Source organism: Mixophyes fleayi, chromosome 6 (assembly GCF_038048845.1).
Source record: "Mixophyes fleayi isolate aMixFle1 chromosome 6, aMixFle1.hap1, whole genome shotgun sequence".
In the NCBI taxonomy this organism is placed as follows: Eukaryota; Metazoa; Chordata; class Amphibia; order Anura; family Limnodynastidae; genus Mixophyes; species Mixophyes fleayi.
In genome coordinates, this window is record NC_134407.1 from 218,537,622 (window position 1) to 218,557,200 (window position 19,579).

The 19,579-nt window shown below is 41.4% G+C and overlaps 2 protein-coding genes across 5 annotated transcripts in view; one reads left to right on the plus strand and one right to left on the minus strand.

Moving 5' to 3' along the window:
* The window catches only part of LOC142159947 (uncharacterized), a 502,572-nt gene that overhangs the window by 333,450 nt on the left and 149,543 nt on the right, over positions 1 to 19,579 (minus strand). The gene's annotated exons all lie outside the window — the stretch shown is intronic.
* Positions 1 to 19,579, plus strand: part of LOC142160632 (uncharacterized) — a 169,583-nt gene that overhangs the window by 118,973 nt on the left and 31,031 nt on the right. Inside the window, exons 12-17 of the mRNA XM_075215494.1 lie at positions 15,533 to 15,672; positions 16,530 to 16,622; positions 16,985 to 17,182; positions 17,309 to 17,387; positions 17,491 to 17,588; positions 17,752 to 17,851. Coding sequence (XP_075071595.1) covers positions 15,533 to 15,672; positions 16,530 to 16,622; positions 16,985 to 17,182; positions 17,309 to 17,387; positions 17,491 to 17,588; positions 17,752 to 17,851 — 708 coding nt within the window. The remainder of the gene's footprint in view (positions 1 to 15,532; positions 15,673 to 16,529; positions 16,623 to 16,984; positions 17,183 to 17,308; positions 17,388 to 17,490; positions 17,589 to 17,751; positions 17,852 to 19,579) is intronic.

Consider the following 19,579-nt stretch of genomic DNA (forward strand, 5'->3'; position numbering starts at 1 on the left):
AGGTTATCAGTCCTGCCAGATCATGTATATAATTAAAATTCAGTGTTCACCAGGCAATCCAGGTTATGTCCAATGCTAACAGAAAATGAAATCCTGTAGTCTCTGATATTAAATTTTGTAGTTAGGGGTTCCTCCCAGGGTACCGTGCTTCTTATAAATCTGTGTTTGTATTGTGTGTGTACATATGGAGGTGGGGTAGAGCTGTGGAATACTAAGCATCTTTTCATGATCTTGGGGACTATCCTTCCTATGAAACATACTCCCTTGGAGTTTGGAGATTACCATTTACAGGTGTTATGCTTGCAGACATAATAAACATCCTTGGGAGAATATAGGATACAGAGTAACCTTGAATAGTGCTACATAAAGTTCTAGTACATATACCCAAGGCTAGAGTCCCCATCTTTTCAAAACAAGTATTGCCCTGGATAGTCACTAGACAGTATCCAGTTTGCATTTTACCAACTGACACTTTTGTAGACTTACACATGTATCCTGTAATCTGGAAACCAGATGTACCTTTGATCAGATTTAACTGGTTGATATCACTTGGTTTCCCATTAGCCCTCCTGGAGTAGGGCATTGTCTGATTGAGCCACGCTACTTCCCAATATTCAGGTTTCTTGGTGTTTGGTGAAATTTATACATATCAAAGACCTGTCTACTGGGTATTGGCAAAGTTTGAAATTAGGGGACTTAGTAACATTATACTTTCCATCTGTTGGTCTTCCCTCCCGTAAGTCAAGAACCTCAGAGACATTTAATGGAATGGGGACTAATCCTACATTGTCTTGTCACTGAGGTACATGGGAGCACACCCAGCAATACCTCTGATTTTAAAACCCCTCCCAGTAAAACATGATAGTGATTTAGTGGGTTTCTCTCAAAATCTAGGCTACTGTTAGACTGACACCGTTGGATGCACCTTCTATTAGGGGGCCACAATATTTACAAATGCCGTACACTTCAAAAAATACCCCCTCACATTGCTTCCAAACTCCAGTGTTGGTAGATTTTTTATTGACCCCTGAGTTGAGTAGACCGTGGTGCCAAACTGAGTGAACTACCAATTCATCCTCCATCCCCACATCATCAATCCAATCCTCAGAACCGAAACTCTATAGGCTTCATATCACCTCAAAAATACTGGGTACTGCAAAAAAGAAAAAAGAAAAAATTTGATGCTCCATGGTAGACTGATAAAGTCAGTCCTTTTTCGGCTCAGTCTACTCTCACTGCAATTGGAATCTCTTGAAACAGGCTCACGAGTTATGGGGCTGTTTTATCGAATTTGCTTTGTCCCAAATCTCTTCCAAATTGTTGTCTCCCTTGCAATGAGTTTAATGGATCCGATTGTCTCTCTCTCTCTTATCTTCAAGGATGCGGTGCTGGTCATCAACACTTGAAATATCCCTTCCCAATGACCTACTAGACAACCTGAGTGCAAAATATTTTGGATCATTACATATTCTCCAGCTTCAATATATCTGAAGACAGCAGTTTTAAACCTTTTTGCTGCTGTCTCATTTGTTTTCTCACATTAATTGGAAATTCACTTCACTGTTACACTTTAAATCATCCTGGGGATCGATCAAAAATTATGGTTGTCGACCAAATGGTGACAGATTAAGAGTTGGTCAAGGAGTGGTTCTGATGCTGTGCAGTACTAGTGGCAATGCTTCTGGCCATGCTAACCCAGTCTCAGCCATCACTTTACTCACCTTATTCTTGATAGTACTGTTAAATCTCTTCTTTCCCACTGGTTTGTGGCCTGTAGAGAGTGTGTAGTTTGCTATCAGTGCCCATAAGTTTACACATGGTCTAAAAAACATCACCTGAGAAATCTGTATCCGGATCACTCTCAATGACTTTGGTGATCCCAAATCTACACACAATTTTCTGCACAATTTTAGCAGTAAACTCAGCAGTATTAGTTGTGGCTGGATAGGCCTCTACCTAGTTAGAAAACATCAATGCATACCAACATGTACTTTAAATTCATATGAGGAGGATACTGTATGAAATCAATCTGAATTATCGGGAAAGGGCCAGTTATTGGAGGGATGTGTGACGGTTTGGTTGGTATAGCCTTCCCTGTGTTCTTTCTCAGACAGGTAAGGCGTGAAATAGCTTTCTCATCAGCATGGGAGATGGGAGGAAAAGTCAGGAGCATACCAGTACGTGTTAACTAATATACACATTCTTTATTTACCCAAATGCGTTTACCCGTGCGCCATTTCTGTTTAATTTGGACAGTATGCTTTTAGAGATACTGGCCTAGCCGTTTTATCTTCACATAACCCCTTCCACGTCCCTTCAACTTCCATAGGGCCTTTTTCTTTTGGAAACAAATTTCTTGCATTTGGATTAGTTTTTGTGTTGAGAGCTTGAACTAGCAGCAATTTCTTTGAATTGTTATCAGTGTCAGGCTCCTTGTTTTGAATCACAGGTGAAGCAGCCACTCTCTTTGCAGCCTCATCTGCTCATCTGTTGCCCTTAGAGACTAGACCAGTGTTGTGTGTTTGCTTTAAATCTGATGACAGCTACCGCCCGTAGTAACTATGTCTGGCAGTAGTCTTTGTATGTGTTCTGCGTGTGCCTTCTGCTGTCAAGAACATTTTCAAGCACCACAGAGCCCCAAAGGTGTACCTGGAATCAATGTAGATGTTTTCGAATTTCCCTTCAGCTAATTTACAGGCTTTTTCAAGTGCTATTATTTCTGCTAATTGAAACGAATGTGGTGGTCCTAATCGTTTTGCCTCTGAGGTGCATTTGTCATCTACTACAGAATATCCAGTGCACAAGTCTCCTGTCACTGTCTGTGACAGCTCCCTTCAATGTAAAATATTAAGTAAGCATCAACTGAAAAGATGTTGCTGATGTCAGGTTGAAGTGGAAGGCACATATAGAAATCGTTGTACTTCCTACGCTGTTCACCTGATTTGGATGTAAATACCCTCAAATTAAAGCTGAGAGTTTGCAGTTAAAGCACATCTTGTTTGTTTCATTTCAAATCCATTGTGGTGGTGTATAGAGCACAAAATGAGAATTGTGTAGATGTCCCAATATTTATGGACTTGACTGTATATATTTGCCACATCTACACTGCATGAATAAAAGTTCAAGTGAGTCAAACGGAGGGAAATATCTTGAATATATAAACTCCACACGAATGCATGTCACCTATAAGTATATCTATATTACCATGAGACCTGTATCATTTGAAGGACCTATATCTTCCAGCGTTATACCAAAAATCGCATACCATTATTTTAATGGCTGGTCAGTGGTGTAAGATGTGAAACTTAAAAATACATGTGGTCTAAACTATACGCTATATGGCTGATGTTAAAACAAAAAACGATGGTGAAAAGCGAGGAATGGTATACTTACCGGGCAGGATGCCTCAATGGTGGCTATAATTGAGTACTCACCCTCTTGCAGATAAAAATAGGTTGTGGCTGATAGAATTATGTTCCTACTGTACTAGAGGTTCTCATTTAGTCTCCTATCCTGGTACTGGTCTGGCTCACCCCATTTAGCTGCCAAGATCGAACAAGATTGGACATGATGATGGATGATGACTGTAGGTAAGTATCTTTTTTTTTCTCTTATATGCCATATAAGAGATGACATATAATATATAATAATAATAATATACCCTTTTTTCTCTTATATGTCATCCTGCATGGTTAATGCTAACAGAGGAGTTGAGAAGTGAGGATCTGCACGGCAAACCTGATTTGATTGTAGTCTATTACAACGGTTCTTTTTGACTCTAAAACATTCTATGGAAGCCTATTTTTGAAATCTACTTATCATCTCTGGAGCAAATCATAGCAGACACTATATTGGGCTATTGTGGCAAGATATTTATAGGTATAGACAATGTTGGTAGATTCATGTTATCCTTATGTATCAATCCCGATCCTAATGTGCCCGATCTTTCAAACTTTTAGTCTTGTTCTATAATTGCTGGAGACTGTCAGGTGTCTCCTAGAAAGGTCTGTGGCAGCAATCCACTTCCTTTCCCCAATCATCATCATCACCATTTATTTATATAGTGCCACTAATTCTGCAGCGCTGTACAGAGAACTTACTCACATCAGTCCCGGCCCCATTGGGGCTTACAGACTAAATTCCCTAACATACACAGATACAGACAGACAGACAAACACAGACTAGGGTCAATTTGTTTGCAGCCAATTAACCTACCAGTATGTTTTTGGAGTGTGGGAGGAAACCGGAGCACCCGGAGGAAACCCACGCAAACACGGGGAGAACATACAAACTCCTTACAGATAAAGCCATGGTCGGGAATTGAACTCATGACCCCAGCGCTAACCACTACGCCACCGTGCTGCCCACATCATCATCTGTTAAGGACTTCTCTTCCTCCAACATACAATCCTTAATAAACTTTTGTATGTCAGTATTGGGAAGAAGACAGGCCCTTAACACCACTCGCCAATCTTTATTTGTTGGCTCATGTGCATTACCTAAATCTTTACGTCACTCGAGAACTTTGTGACGTCAGGGAGGGTTGCCGTGATACCTGTCTGTAAGCTGAATGGCCCAACGGTTGTTCCGTGATAATTTAATCCAAATAGTTGATGATGTAACCTTTATGGTGATTAGTTTGATAACCATAGATGTTCTCTGTCACTAATCTAGCCTCAATTTACAGCATTTAGAAAAATGTCTAAACGGGAGAGAGAAGTAACCTGAACCTGTCAGTGCGTTCTTATACTGTGCAGTCATCATTCCAATATTCAATCACGGCAAATGCTGGTATGTTATAGGCAAGTATGTTAGAGCTGCATATGTATTAGACAATAGATGACCAGTGCAACTTCCATAGCAGAAACATTGATTAAAGCATCTGGAGATGCTTAAAACTTCATCAGGGCATCAATTAAGACATTCCTGGCTGGACACCAATGTTAGTGCGGTATACACAAGATATAGTAAATAGAGGACAACATAAGCTATCCAGAGGGTTTCATTATGTGTGGGGCCATCAGGCATACAAGTTTTTACCTAAAGGAGGTACAGATACTTGTACTTTAGCTCTACTGTCCACTGCTACTTGGATACAAGACTCCACTGATGTAAGAGCAGTGTCACACCATATGATGCAAAAAAAGAGCTGCTAACAGACAACACAGTCATGATTTAATTTATCAGCATTGGTAATAGCAAGCTGGAATAGTCTGTCAATATTTGGGGGTTCTGTGAACAAAAGGCATCTGTTAGAAGCTGTTTCCAAGTTATTTGATAATGTAACGGATGAGATAGTGGACATCATACAGGATTTAAGTGACACTCTGCGATTTCATGCAAAGGTGTTAATCCAGCACAGTTTGGTACTGAACTACCTAACAGCAGCACGAGGGGGGTAATGTCAATAGTAGGCCCTGCCGGCTGTAGCTATATCTCTGATACTTTTCCTGATTTAATTGCAGGACATGTACTGAAAGTTAAACAATTAAAAGAAGAATTTAAAGAGAAATTTAAGCAGCCTGAACAAGATCTAGGTGGTAGTTGGTTCAGCTGGTTATAGCCTTCCAATTGGTTCATTGGATGGAAGGGATGGTTTGGAGAAATATTGCATAGTGTTCTATACATCATAGACATAGTGGTAGTAATTTTGGTTATCATCAAATTCATTTTCTTCTTTCTTGACAAATGTTGTCCCAAAACAGCAAATATATTATCAATTAACACAACAGAACTGATAATGGTGTTTAGAGCACTAAAAAGCAGGAGCGGATTGTAAGGGTGATTAAGATATTGTGCTTTTTATGTGATCATGTACCTATAATGCCATGTTTACTATAAGCTATTGTTTCTACTTGGATGATGTAACCATGCTGTGCTAAGTGAATCATATATGTACGTTTATATTATTACCTTATATGGTTACAGTCCAGGAGCCACTGTCCAGACAATTTCTATATATATGAGCTTAACAAGAACAAAGCAGCCTCATCCTGGGACCAGAAATGACGGTGTCCAGCCTACTGCTCCATAAAGAGTTCAGGTGTTGATGACAGAGGGGCTCCCTGGACTGTGATCACTGTTTAAACAACTGAGGCTATGTACATACAATTAATCACTTAATTGTTTTTGCTAGTAGTTTGTTATATTCACTCAATAAATCACTGGTATTATTTGAATATACGTTCCACCGAGAACAAAACAAATGTGTTTTTTTCCAAAACAACAAAAAGCATGATTCCACACACACGTTTTCATAATAAAATCTGCACTTGCAAATTATGTTTTGGACATTTTTATTTTTAGTTTGTCTGATCTTCAATGAAAAGCATAAGATGTGTAGAAATAATATGTGTAGCCCATTTTTAAAATTGGGAGAGATCTGGCCAATACAACCCCCACATCACATGTGATACCCAAAACACAACCACTAAGCAGCCACATCATTTATAAGTGGTAGATACTTGTGCCTTCCCTAGCACCACAAGTAGTAAATGCCTGTGGGGGGCTTGTAAATAAAATATTTTTTTACTCCCTCAGTGCCAAGGACGAATAGGATTTGTCCTTAGTACTGAAGGGGTTAAGGCCACCTGGTAGGTAGAAGTATACATGACAGTGTTGAATTCCAAGAAACACCACAATGTATGAAAGTGTTTGTCAGACCACCAAAGGGAAAAGTAAAATAACAGATCACAGCTGACATTGTACAAATAGAATACCCACATACACTCTCCCCTCCATATAATATACAGACTATGCCCTTATCAGATGCCCAATTCCTTCAATTTATTGTTCTCTGTTGGCACTATGAGATTGTGAAGGAGGCACTATGAGGATATGATGTGGGCACTATGAGGATATGTATGTGGGCACTATGAGGATATGATGTGGGCACTATGAGAATGTGAAAGGGGCACTATGAGGATATGAAGGTGGGCACTGTGAGGATATGTATGTGGGCACTGTGAGGATATGTATGTGGGCACTGTGAGGATATGTATGTGGGCACTATAAGAATAAGAAGGTTGGCATTATGAGAATGTTAAGAGGTCATTATACGGCTCTTAGGAGGATATAGAAGACTATCATAATATATCTGCCAGTCATTGCCTCTTCTTATCCAAAATTACACACTTCCGGCCTGTGCGTTCCACCGACTTCCGGTATGTGCGGGCCAGTGGATCACCGTCTGCGTTCCAAACACCGGAAGTGTGTTTTATTCCATTGTAACTTCCGGGTGAACGTAGAGTAGGAGGAAGAAGAGCGGAGAAATTGCGTTGTCTGATAGCAGGTGATGATATTTATTATTACTATTATTATACAGGGGGAGCAGACTGTGGTGTCTTGTTATAGTACATGTGGAGCGGACTGTGGTGTCTTGTTGTTATAGTACATGTGGAGCAGACTGTGGTGTCTTGTTGTTATAGTACATGTGGAGCAGACTGTGGTGTCTTGTTGTTATAGTACATGTGGAGCAGACTGTGGTGTCTTGTTGTTATAGTACATGTGGAGCAGACTGTGGTGTCTTGTTGTTATAGTACATGTGGAGCAGACTGTGGTGTCTTGTTGTTATAGTACATGTGGAGTAGACTGTGGTGTCTTGTTGTTATAGTACATGTGGAGCGGACTGTAGTGTCTTGTTGTTATAGTACATGTGGAGCAGACTGTAGTGTCTTGTTGTTATAGTACATGTGGAGCAGACTGTAGTGTCTTGTTGTTATAGTACATGTGGAGCAGACTGTGGTGTCATGTTGTTATAGTACATGTGGAGCAGACTGTGGTGTCTTGTTGTTATAGTACATGTGGAGCGGACTGTGGTGTCTTGTTGTTATAGTACATGTGGAGCAGACTGTAGTGTCTTGTTGTTATAGTACATGTGGAGCAGACTGTGGTGTCTTGTTGTTATAGTACATGTGGAGCGGACTGTGGTGTCTTGTTATAGTACATGTGGAGCAGACTGTGGTGTCTTGTTGTTATAGTACATGTGGAGTAGACTGTGGTGTCTTGTTGTTATAGTACATGTGGAGTAGACTGTGGTGTCTTGTTGTTATAGTACATGTGGAGCGGACTGTGGTGTCTTGTTATAGTACATGTGGAGCAGACTGGTGTCTTGTTGTTATAGTACATGTGGAGCAGACTGTGGTGTCTTGTTGTTATAGTACATGTGGAGCAGACTGTGGTGTCTTGTTGTTATAGTACATGTGGAGCAGACTGTGGCGTCTTGTTGTTATAGTACATGTGGAGTAGACTGTGGTGTCTTGTTGTTATAGTACATGTGGAGTAGACTGTGGTGTCTTGTTGTTATAGTACATGTGGAGTAGACTGGTGTCTTGTTGTTATAGTACATGTGGAGCGGACTGTGGTGTCTTGTTATAGTACATGTGGAGCGGACTGTGGTGTCTTGTTGTTATAGTACATGTGGAGCGGACTGTGGTGTCTTGTTGTTATAGTACATGTGGAGCAGACTGTGGTGTCTTGTTGTTATAGTACATGTGGAGCAGACTGTGGTGTCTTGTTGTTATAGTACATGTGGAGCAGACTGTGGTGTCTTGTTGTTATAGTACATGTGGAGCAGACTGTGGTGTCTTGTTGTTATAGTACATGTGGAGCAGACTGTGGTGTCTTGTTGTTATAGTACATGTGGAGCAGACTGTGGTGTCTTGTTGTTATAGTACATGTGGAGCAGACTGTGGTGTCTTGTTGTTATAGTACATGTGGAGCAGACTGTGGTGTCTTGTTGTTATAGTACATGTGGAGCAGACTGTGGTGTCTTGTTGTTATAGTACATGTGGAGCGGACTGTGGTGTCTTGTTGTTATAGTCCATGTGGAGCGGACTGTGGTGTCTTGTTGTTATAGTACATGTGGAGTGGACTGTGGTGTCTTGTTGTTATAGTACATGTGGAGTAGACTGTGGTGTCTTGTTGTTATAGTACATGTGGAGCAGACTGTGGTGTCTTGTTGTTATAGTACATGTGGAGCAGACTGGTGTCTTGTTGTTATAGTACATGTGGAGTAGACTGTGGTGTCTTGTTGTTATAGTACATGTGGAGTAGACTGTGGTGTCTTGTTGTTATAGTACATGTGGAGCAGACTGTGGTGTCTTGTTGTTATAGTACATGTGGAGCAGACTGTGGTGTCTTGTTGGTATAGTACATGTGGAGCAGACTGTGGTGTCTTGTTGTTATAGTACATGTGGAGCAGACTGGTGTCTTGTTGTTATAGTACATGTGGAGCAGACTGTGGTGTCTTGTTGTTATAGTACATGTGGAGCAGACTGTGGTGTCTTGTTATAGTACATGTGGAGCGGAATGTGGCGTCTTGTTGTTATAGCACATGTGGAGCGGAATGTGGCGTCTTGTTGTTATAGCACATGTGAAGCGGACTGTGGCGTCTTGTTGTTATAGCACATGTGGAGCGGACTGTGGCGTCTTGTTGTTATAGTACATGTGGAGCGGACTGTGGTGTATTGTTGTTATAGTACATGTGGAGCAGACTGGGGTGTCTTGTTGTTATAGTACATGTGGAACAGACTGTGGTGTCTTGTTATAGTACATGTGGAGCAGACTGTGGTGTCTTGTTGTTATAGTACATGTGGAGTAGACTGTGGTGTCTTGTTGTTATAGTACATGTGGAGTAGACTGTGGTGTCTTGTTGTTATAGTACATGTGGAGCGGACTGTGGTGTCTTGTTATAGTACATGTGGAGCAGACTGGTGTCTTGTTGTTATAGTACATGTGGAGCAGACTGTGGTGTCTTGTTGTTATAGTACATGTGGAGCAGACTGTGGTGTCTTGTTGTTATAGTACATGTGGAGCAGACTGTGGCGTCTTGTTGTTATAGTACATGTGGAGTAGACTGTGGTGTCTTGTTGTTATAGTACATGTGGAGTAGACTGTGGTGTCTTGTTGTTATAGTACATGTGGAGTAGACTGGTGTCTTGTTATAGTACATGTGGAGCGGACTGTGGTGTCTTGTTATAGTACATGTGGAGCGGACTGTGGTGTCTTGTTGTTATAGTACATGTGGAGCGGACTGTGGTGTCTTGTTGTTATAGTACATGTGGAGTAGACTGTGGTGTCTTGTTGTTATAGTACATGTGGAGTAGACTGTGGTGTCTTGTTGTTATAGTACATGTGGAGCAGACTGTGGTGTCTTGTTGTTATAGTACATGTGGAGCAGACTGTGGTGTCTTGTTGTTATAGTACATGTGGAGTAGACTGTGGCGTCTTGTTGTTATAGTACATGTGGAGCAGACTGTGGCGTCTTGTTGTTATAGTACATGTGGAGCAGACTGTGGCGTCTTGTTGTTATAGTACATGTGGAGCAGACTGTGGCGTCTTGTTGCTATAGTACATGTGGAGCAGACTGTGGCGTCTTGTTGCTATAGTACATGTGGAGCAGACTGTGGCGTCTTGTTGCTATAGTACATGTGGAGCAGACTGTGGCGTCTTGTTGCTATAGTACATGTGGAGCAGACTGTGGCGTCTTGTTATAGTACATGTGGAGCAGACTGTGGCATCTTGTTGTTATAGTACATGTGGAGCAGACTGGTGTCTTGTTGTTATAGTACATGTGGAGCAGACTGTGGCGTCTTGTTCTTATAGTACATGTGGAGCAGACTGGTGTCTTGTTGTTATAGTACATGTGGAGCAGACTGTGGCGTCTTGTTATAGTACATGTGGAGCGGACTATGGTGTCTTGTTGTTATAGTACATGTGGAGCGGACTGTGGTGTCTTGTTGTTATAGTACATGTGGAGTGGACTGTGGTGTCTTGTTGTTATAGTACATGTGGAGTAGACTGTGGTGTCTTGTTGTTATAGTACATGTGGAGCAGACTGTGGTGTCTTGTTGTTATAGTACATGTGGAGCAGACTGGTGTCTTGTTGTTATAGTACATGTGGAGTAGACTGTGGTGTCTTGTTGTTATAGTACATGTGGAGTAGACTGTGGTGTCTTGTTGTTATAGTACATGTGGAGCAGACTGTGGTGTCTTGTTGTTATAGTACATGTGGAGCAGACTGTGGTGTCTTGTTGTTATAGTACATGTGGAGCAGACTGTGGTGTCTTGTTGTTATAGTACATGTGGAGCAGACTGGTGTCTTGTTGTTATAGTACATGTGGAGCAGACTGTGGTGTCTTGTTGTTATAGTACATGTGGAGCAGACTGTGGTGTCTTGTTATAGTACATGTGGAGCGGAATGTGGCGTCTTGTTGTTATAGCACATGTGGAGCGGAATGTGGCGTCTTGTTGTTATAGCACATGTGAAGCGGACTGTGGCGTCTTGTTGTTATAGCACATGTGGAGCGGACTGTGGCGTCTTGTTGTTATAGCACATGTGGAGCGGACTGTGGCGTCTTGTTGTTATAGCACATGTGGAGCGGACTGTGGCGTCTTGTTGTTATAGTACATGTGGAGCGGACTGTGGTGTCTTGTTGTTATAGTACATGTGGAACAGACTGTGGCGTCTTGTTGCTATAGTACATGTGGAGCAGACTGTGGTGTCTTGTTGCTATAGTACATGTGGAGCAGACTGGTGTCTTGTTTCTATAGTACATGTGGAGCAGACTGTGGCGTCTTGTTATAGTACATGTGGAGCAGACTGTGGCATCTTGTTGTTATAGTACATGTGGAGCAGACTGTGGCGTCTTGTTGTTATAGTACATGTGGAGCAGACTGTGGTGTCTTGTTGTTATAGTACATGTGGAGCAGACTGTGGCGTCTTGTTGTTATAGTACATGTGGAGCAGACTGTGGCGTCTTGTTGTTATAGTACATGTGGAGCAGACTGGTGTCTTGTTGTTATAGTACATGTGGAGCAGAGTGTGGTGTATTGTTGTTATAGTACATGTGGAGCAGACTGTGGTGTCTTGTTGTTATAGTACATGTGGAGCAGACTGTGGTGTCTTGTTGTTATAGTACATGTGGAGCAGACTGTGGTGTCTTGTTGTTATAGTACATGTGGAGCAGACTGTGGTGTCTTGTTGTTATAGTACATGTGGAGCAGACTGTGGTGTCTTGTTGTTATAGTACATGTGGAGCAGACTGTGGTGTCTTGTTGTTATAGTACATGTGGAGCAGACTGTGGTGTCTTGTTGTTATAGTACATGTGGAGCAGACTGTGGTGTCTTGTTGTTATAGTACATGTGGAGCAGACTGTGGTGTCTTGTTGTTATAGTACATGTGGAGCAGACTGTGGTGTCTTGTTGTTATAGTACATGTGGAGCAGACTGTGGTGTCTTGTTGTTATAGTACATGTGGAGCGGACTGTGGTGTCTTGTTGTTATAGTCCATGTGGAGCGGACTGTGGTGTCTTGTTGTTATAGTACATGTGGAGTGGACTGTGGTGTCTTGTTGTTATAGTACATGTGGAGTAGACTGTGGTGTCTTGTTGTTATAGTACATGTGGAGCAGACTGTGGTGTCTTGTTGTTATAGTACATGTGGAGCAGACTGGTGTCTTGTTGTTATAGTACATGTGGAGTAGACTGTGGTGTCTTGTTGTTATAGTACATGTGGAGTAGACTGTGGTGTCTTGTTGTTATAGTACATGTGGAGCAGACTGTGGTGTCTTGTTGTTATAGTACATGTGGAGCAGACTGTGGTGTCTTGTTGTTATAGTACATGTGGAGCAGACTGTGGTGTCTTGTTGTTATAGTACATGTGGAGCAGACTGGTGTCTTGTTGTTATAGTACATGTGGAGCAGACTGTGGTGTCTTGTTGTTATAGTACATGTGGAGCAGACTGTGGTGTCTTGTTATAGTACATGTGGAGCGGAATGTGGCGTCTTGTTGTTATAGCACATGTGGAGCGGAATGTGGCGTCTTGTTGTTATAGCACATGTGGAGCGGAATGTGGCGTCTTGTTGTTATAGCACATGTGAAGCGGACTGTGGCGTCTTGTTGTTATAGCACATGTGGAGCGGACTGTGGCGTCTTGTTGTTATAGCACATGTGGAGCGGACTGTGGCGTCTTGTTGTTATAGCACATGTGGAGCGGACTGTGGCGTCTTGTTGTTATAGTACATGTGGAGCGGACTGTGGTGTCTTGTTGTTATAGTACATGTGGAACAGACTGTGGCGTCTTGTTGCTATAGTACATGTGGAGCAGACTGTGGTGTCTTGTTGCTATAGTACATGTGGAGCAGACTGGTGTCTTGTTTCTATAGTACATGTGGAGCAGACTGTGGCGTCTTGTTATAGTACATGTGGAGCAGACTGTGGCATCTTGTTGTTATAGTACATGTGGAGCAGACTGTGGCGTCTTGTTGTTATAGTACATGTGGAGCAGACTGTGGCGTCTTGTTGTTATAGTACATGTGGAGCAGACTGTGGCGTCTTGTTGTTATAGTACATGTGGAGCAGACTGTGGCGTCTTGTTGTTATAGTACATGTGGAGCAGACTGGTGTCTTGTTGTTATAGTACATGTGGAGCAGAGTGTGGTGTATTGTTGTTATAGTACATGTGGAGCAGACTGTGGTGTATTGTTGTTATAGTACATGTGGAGCAGACTGTGGTGTCTTGTTGTTATAGTACATGTGGAGCAGACTGTGGTGTCTTGTTGTTATAGTACATGTGGAGCAGACTGTGGTGTCTTGTTGTTATAGTACATGTGGAGCAGACTGTGGTGTCTTGTTGTTATAGTACATGTGGAGCAGACTGTGGTGTCTTGTTGTTATAGTACATGTGGAGCAGACTGTGGTGTCTTGTTGTTATAGTACATGTGGAGCAGACTGTGGTGTCTTGTTGTTATAGTACATGTGGAGCAGACTGTGGTGTCTTGTTGTTATAGTACATGTGGAGCGGACTGTGGTGTCTTGTTGTTATAGTCCATGTGGAGCGGACTGTGGTGTCTTGTTGTTATAGTACATGTGGAGCGGACTGTGGTGTCTTGTTGTTATAGTACATGTGGAGCAGACTGTGGTGTCTTGTTGTTATAGTACATGTGGAGCAGACTGTGGTGTCTTGTTGTTATAGTACATGTGGAGCAGACTGTGGTGTCTTGTTGTTATAGTCCATGTGGAGCGGACTGTGGTGTCTTGTTGTTATAGTCCATGTGGAGCGGACTGTGGTGTCTTGTTGTTATAGTACATGTGGAGCGGACTGTGGTGTCTTGTTGTTATAGTGCATGTGGAGCAGACTGTGGTGTCTTGTTGTTATAGTACATGTGGAGCGGACTGTGGTGTCTTGTTGTTATAGTGCATGTGTAGCAGACTATGGTGTTTTGTTATAATACAGTTGGAGCAGACTCTAGTGTCATGCTATTATAATACACGTAGAACAGGTTTCCTCTTATACAGGTGGAGCAGATTCAGTGTGTTGTAGTAATAGTACACGTGGAGCAGACTGTGGCCTCCTCTTATAATATTGGTGAAGACGACTCTGGTTTCCTGTTATAATACAGGTTGAGCAGATTATAGTGTCCTATTACAACAGCTGTTAATAACAAATATTACCTTGCTAATGAGTTGTGGAGACGAATAACATATAATGGGGAATTCAATTACCGTAATAACAGTAATAGTGTGCAGGCTGCGTTACTTTTTACAGTGATGCGTCCTGCGCACTATTACCGTTATTACGGTAATAGTGCGCTTAAATATTGTTATTATGGTAGTTTCAATGTCGGCTTTGGAGCTGCGAGCAGAAAGCCGGGTTAATATTACTGTAATAACGGTAATAGATTTTACGTATAGGTACCTTGGGGGGGATTCCCCCCATAATATATAGAATAGATAACAAATTACTTTTTTTGTTAAATGATGAAACGTGGAATGAGCTGGGGATGCTTTTGTGTGAAGAACACAAATACTTTGGGCCTGATTCATCAAGACACGTATCTGCCGATTTTGAGCGTATCGTACGCTAAATCACTCTGCGCTTACCCAGAATCAGGACATACGCCAGTAAACGCAGCCCTAACCCATCCGTATTCGAATGTAAAGGGCACTTACTTCAGCCTACGATTTCAGGGAGTGGGCAGGGAAGGGGCGTTTTGCTGTGGTCAGTGTACAGTAGGGACGTGTCAAACTCAAGCGCACGCAGCAACGTCCAAGTCAAACTGTGAGCATCTCACACTTACTTGTTGTTCTGCTGTATCTCTTGCTCCAGCTACAGGGATAGTCTAAGTCCTGAGCGGTAGTGATGACAGTCTCCTATGTATGATATAACGTGTTTGCAATCAGGAGCAACTGTAAAACTGTATTTTATGTTCAGTAGACATTAATAACATACTAATAAATGTATTTCATGAGAAACAAACCCCCCCCCCCCCCAACCCCCTTATTTTTTTTAACTGTTTAATCATTAATGCCTTTATTTTTATCTGGTGGCATTAATTAGTTATATATAGATTTTTTTATATGCGTTCTTTTGCAAATTTATAATCCACATAGACTTGGACGTATCGCAGAGTGTCTTGTGTATTAGAGCACAGCAGACCTACGTATCTTGAGATCCTTGCCTTGATGAATTTGGGTGTGCGCAAAGACGAAATATGTGCTATTTGCGCTCAGTATGCTTTGATAAATCAGGTCCTTCATGTTCATCTAACAAAGGGCTGAGCTCACTGAGCTTCGGCTGTCTGTCAAGGTTTCTTGTTTTACTAAACAATAGAGACTCTCAGAGAATGCCAGTGACTGAGAACCTTCAGAGTCTAAATGATCAGCCTCCAGTAAGTGCCTCATCCTACCTGATGAAATTCACTATTGGTTAAACACTTTTCTTTTTCTTTTTGCTGTCTGTTGTCCAATCACCGCCTCACCTGGAAACATGGTGAAGAAATAAAATTGCCCTGGCCAAAGTCACTTCCATTAAGAATGGACTTAATCCTCGTTTCCACATACCCATTTCTACATTTACCTACAGATCCGCCATTATGTAACAAGCAAACAACGAGCGGTATTACCAACAAGTGATAAGGGTTTTTCTGAATCCATAAATTCAAAATTATAGATACCTATATACAGATCTGATTAACACAGATGTGGCCTCTGTGTGGCTGAAGGTTTGGGAGTCCTGGAACCGAGATCTTCTGAATCTTCACCCCTGCGGAGGAAATTTTGGCCCATATAGATCATACTATTCAGCAAGACTTCAGGAAATTCATGTTAAGACTATCAGTAGAGCATATATTTCTCAAATACAAAGAAGGCATATGGTGGAGTCTGAATCAGGTCTTTGCCGTAAATGTAAGACAAACAATGCTACATTGATACATAACTTATGGGCGTGCTAAAATAGCTAAATTTTGGAATACATTGACTGTCTTCCTGAATTTTACTTTTCAGCTAAAATTACGTCCGCGTTATGAAGTGTGCTTGTTTGCTGTTTTTGATGTGTGGAAGGATAGTCTGAGAGATCTTCAGATTAACCCTATGTTGACAGTTAATGTCACAGTAGCTACAAAAAGCTATCTTGGGCAGGTGGATTTCTGTGATGTGTTATTCTGTGATGTTAATTCTAATTATTATATTTATTCCTAGAAATTTAAGTTGTGAGGAAACAGTTTTTATTAGTCCTGTATAAATCAGTGATTCATTGAGGATGGAAAAGGACCGGAGTCATATTACTGATGGGATATTAAATCTCACCCTTGAGATCATCTACCTGCTGACTGGAGAGGTGAGAGATTCTGTGACATCATTTATAGAAACAGTTATATCAGAATCTTACAAAATACCTGCAGCTCCTGTCATCTTCAGTGGACTCTTAGTCCTCTGTTTTCCTCCAGCTCCTAAAGTATTGTTATCTTGCTGTTTGCAGTAATCTGTCCAAAGCAGTTTATTCATCTGTGGGGTTGGCCATAGAACGAGGACACAAATTGATGGGTCCACTGAAGATGACACGAGCTGCACCCATCTCAGATAGTCACTCTACTTTCATAGGAAACTGTTACTTTTTGCATAATTAATCCTAAAAATAACAACTCTGAATAGGTGTTTTTTTAGTTCAATTTTTTTATTGATGTATCCCTCAATACACAGGAATACATAGTGGTTAAGAAGACATCTGATGAGCGTGTGATACTCAGTAGCCATCTCCGTGTGTCAGAAAGATTGAGCAGGACCCAGAACCCTGCCCAAGTCACAGTTCCTCCACCTCACTCACTGATACATGAGAAAAACAATGATCAGAAGATCCTGCAACTAACCAACAAGATCATTCAGCTGCTGACTGGAGAGGTGACTGCTGGGAATGGGACATTATACAGTAACACCAGGGGATGTTTCTGGGTGATGACTGTGTCATTGTGTGTGTGTCGGGTTCATATAAGGTGTGAGGATGTCACTGTCTATTTCTCCATGCAGGAGTGGGAGTATTTAGAAGGACACAGTGGTCTGTATAAGGATGTGATGATGGAGAATCACCAGACCCTTGTGTCACAGGGTAAGAGTAGAGTATTATTTATTGCAGTTTTGCCTTTTCTTATACAATACACACAGTAAATCACTTAAAAACATTGTATTCAGTCACAATGTGTCACCTACAGATGGATCCAGTAACAGAAATACCCCAGAGAGATGTCTCCGTCCATTTTTTTCACTGGATTCTACAGAAGAAAATCATATTATCCCACAAGACTATCAGGTAGGTAGGGTTTAGGGTCTCACCAAATACCAAAGTGACTTTGCACTATATGATCTGTAGGGCAGCTGTGTGTGTTTTATACACTAATATTGTTCTGGTTTATCAGAAATAATATAATCAGACAATATTAAAGTAGTATTTTATTGATTTGTGGGTCATTTAGGGTGATAACTTGGCTGATAATAAGGCAGAAGATATAAAGGGAGAAGAAGAGACGTATGTGAGGGGTGATCAACAGAAAATCCCTACAGATATCCACACAGGTGAGTACTACATCAATCTCTTATTCTACATCGTCCTCTGTCTGTACAAACTAATGAGGAACAAGTATCTGCTCAGTGGGGGAGTCAGGAGCCATCAGCCCCTATTAGACTTCTGTTCTCCTCCTCACATCATATCATTGTGAGCTACCAGCCCAGAGATCTGACCAGTCTCCTCCCCCCACACTCTCTGGTGATTCCTATATATCAGTACAAGGGAAGTCACCATAGTGATTGAATAGCTGAATGAGACCCTGTGTGACATTATCCATGATCCTCCCTGTGCACTAATAGTAGTAATAATATTTATATATGTGGTTCTCAGTAATGATCACATTATCTTAATGTTATTTGATCCAAGCTGTTTACTAGCACTACAACTACCTATGTTATTACATGTAATATGGGTTATGGGTGTGTGATTTATCTTGAAGCTGTGAGATCACAGGTTATTTGAGTTAATACACCTATCCTGACACTACAGCTGTCAGTTCCCAGTATGAAGACCACGGAGAGCAGTGTAATGAATCAGAGTGTCTCTATTTTGAACACAGGTATAAACTAAAAGCAGTCAATGGTAAAACAGCTAGCACTAGTCCATAGAAACAGGAGGAACAGGATACCAGGATGACCAGGTTTAGCTGAGGGAGCATGAGACTGGATTCCAGGCACGATTGGAGCACATAAAAAGCAAAAGATTTCCTATTGGTGCACTCTGTGTGCCTCACTACTGCAGGGAATGGTGCATGCCCCCGACTCGCCAAATGCAATACTAACTGCAAAGAAAACACAGTGCTGAGGATGGCCAAACTTTTATATATAAAAGAACCAACACAGTAAAAACAAAATAAATAAATATACACTTTATTTTCTATAGAAATCAATTAACAACCACTTTATTCTGTTTGCAATATCATCAAAATTCTGAGGATTCTCACATATAATAATACAATGTTTATGGTTTTCTGTTATCCAATATATCGCACTGTTTACCTGGCATAAACGGATCACCACCATTATTCACATATGACTTGATGTCCAATGAATATCCGTTCTCTAGTTGATTCCTGCTTATGTATATATTAAATACAGTATTGTGTTAAATTAGTTCCTTATTCAAAGAGTTAGGGCTGAAGCCTCCTGCATGCGAGACTACACAGATGAAATAGGCTGTGTAGTAGGGATCCGAGTCCACCAGAAACAGCGGAGGGCACAGGTCTCTGCTGTAACTGACACCTAGGTGTAATTAGCTTCACCAATGTACTCACTGATAGTCCATCTCAATCTTGTAGAAATGAGAGGCACTTCCAGCCTGGGAGTGAGCTGCAGAGAAGCTCCACTGTGATTTACCTTTGCTAATAGGGTATACTGCAGCCCATGACAATAGTATGGATGTCCAATTCAGCATGTAAATGGAACTATATTTCTTTAGTCCTTTCATGAGCTCCAATGTCATAAAAATGTCCTTACTGGTTTCATCACCATCTAGGCAATTTCCTCAGAGGCTATGTGAATTGTATACTTCATCATCATCGTCATCATTTTTTTTATATAGCGCCAACATATTCCGTAGTGCTTTACAATTGGGGACAAACATAATAAACTAATAAACAAACTGGGTAAAACAGACAAAGAGGTGAGAAGGCTGCTCGCAAGCTTACAATCTATGGGACAATGGGAGTTGACACATGAGGTTAAGTCTACATTTTGCATTTTGGCCCAGCCAGGCTG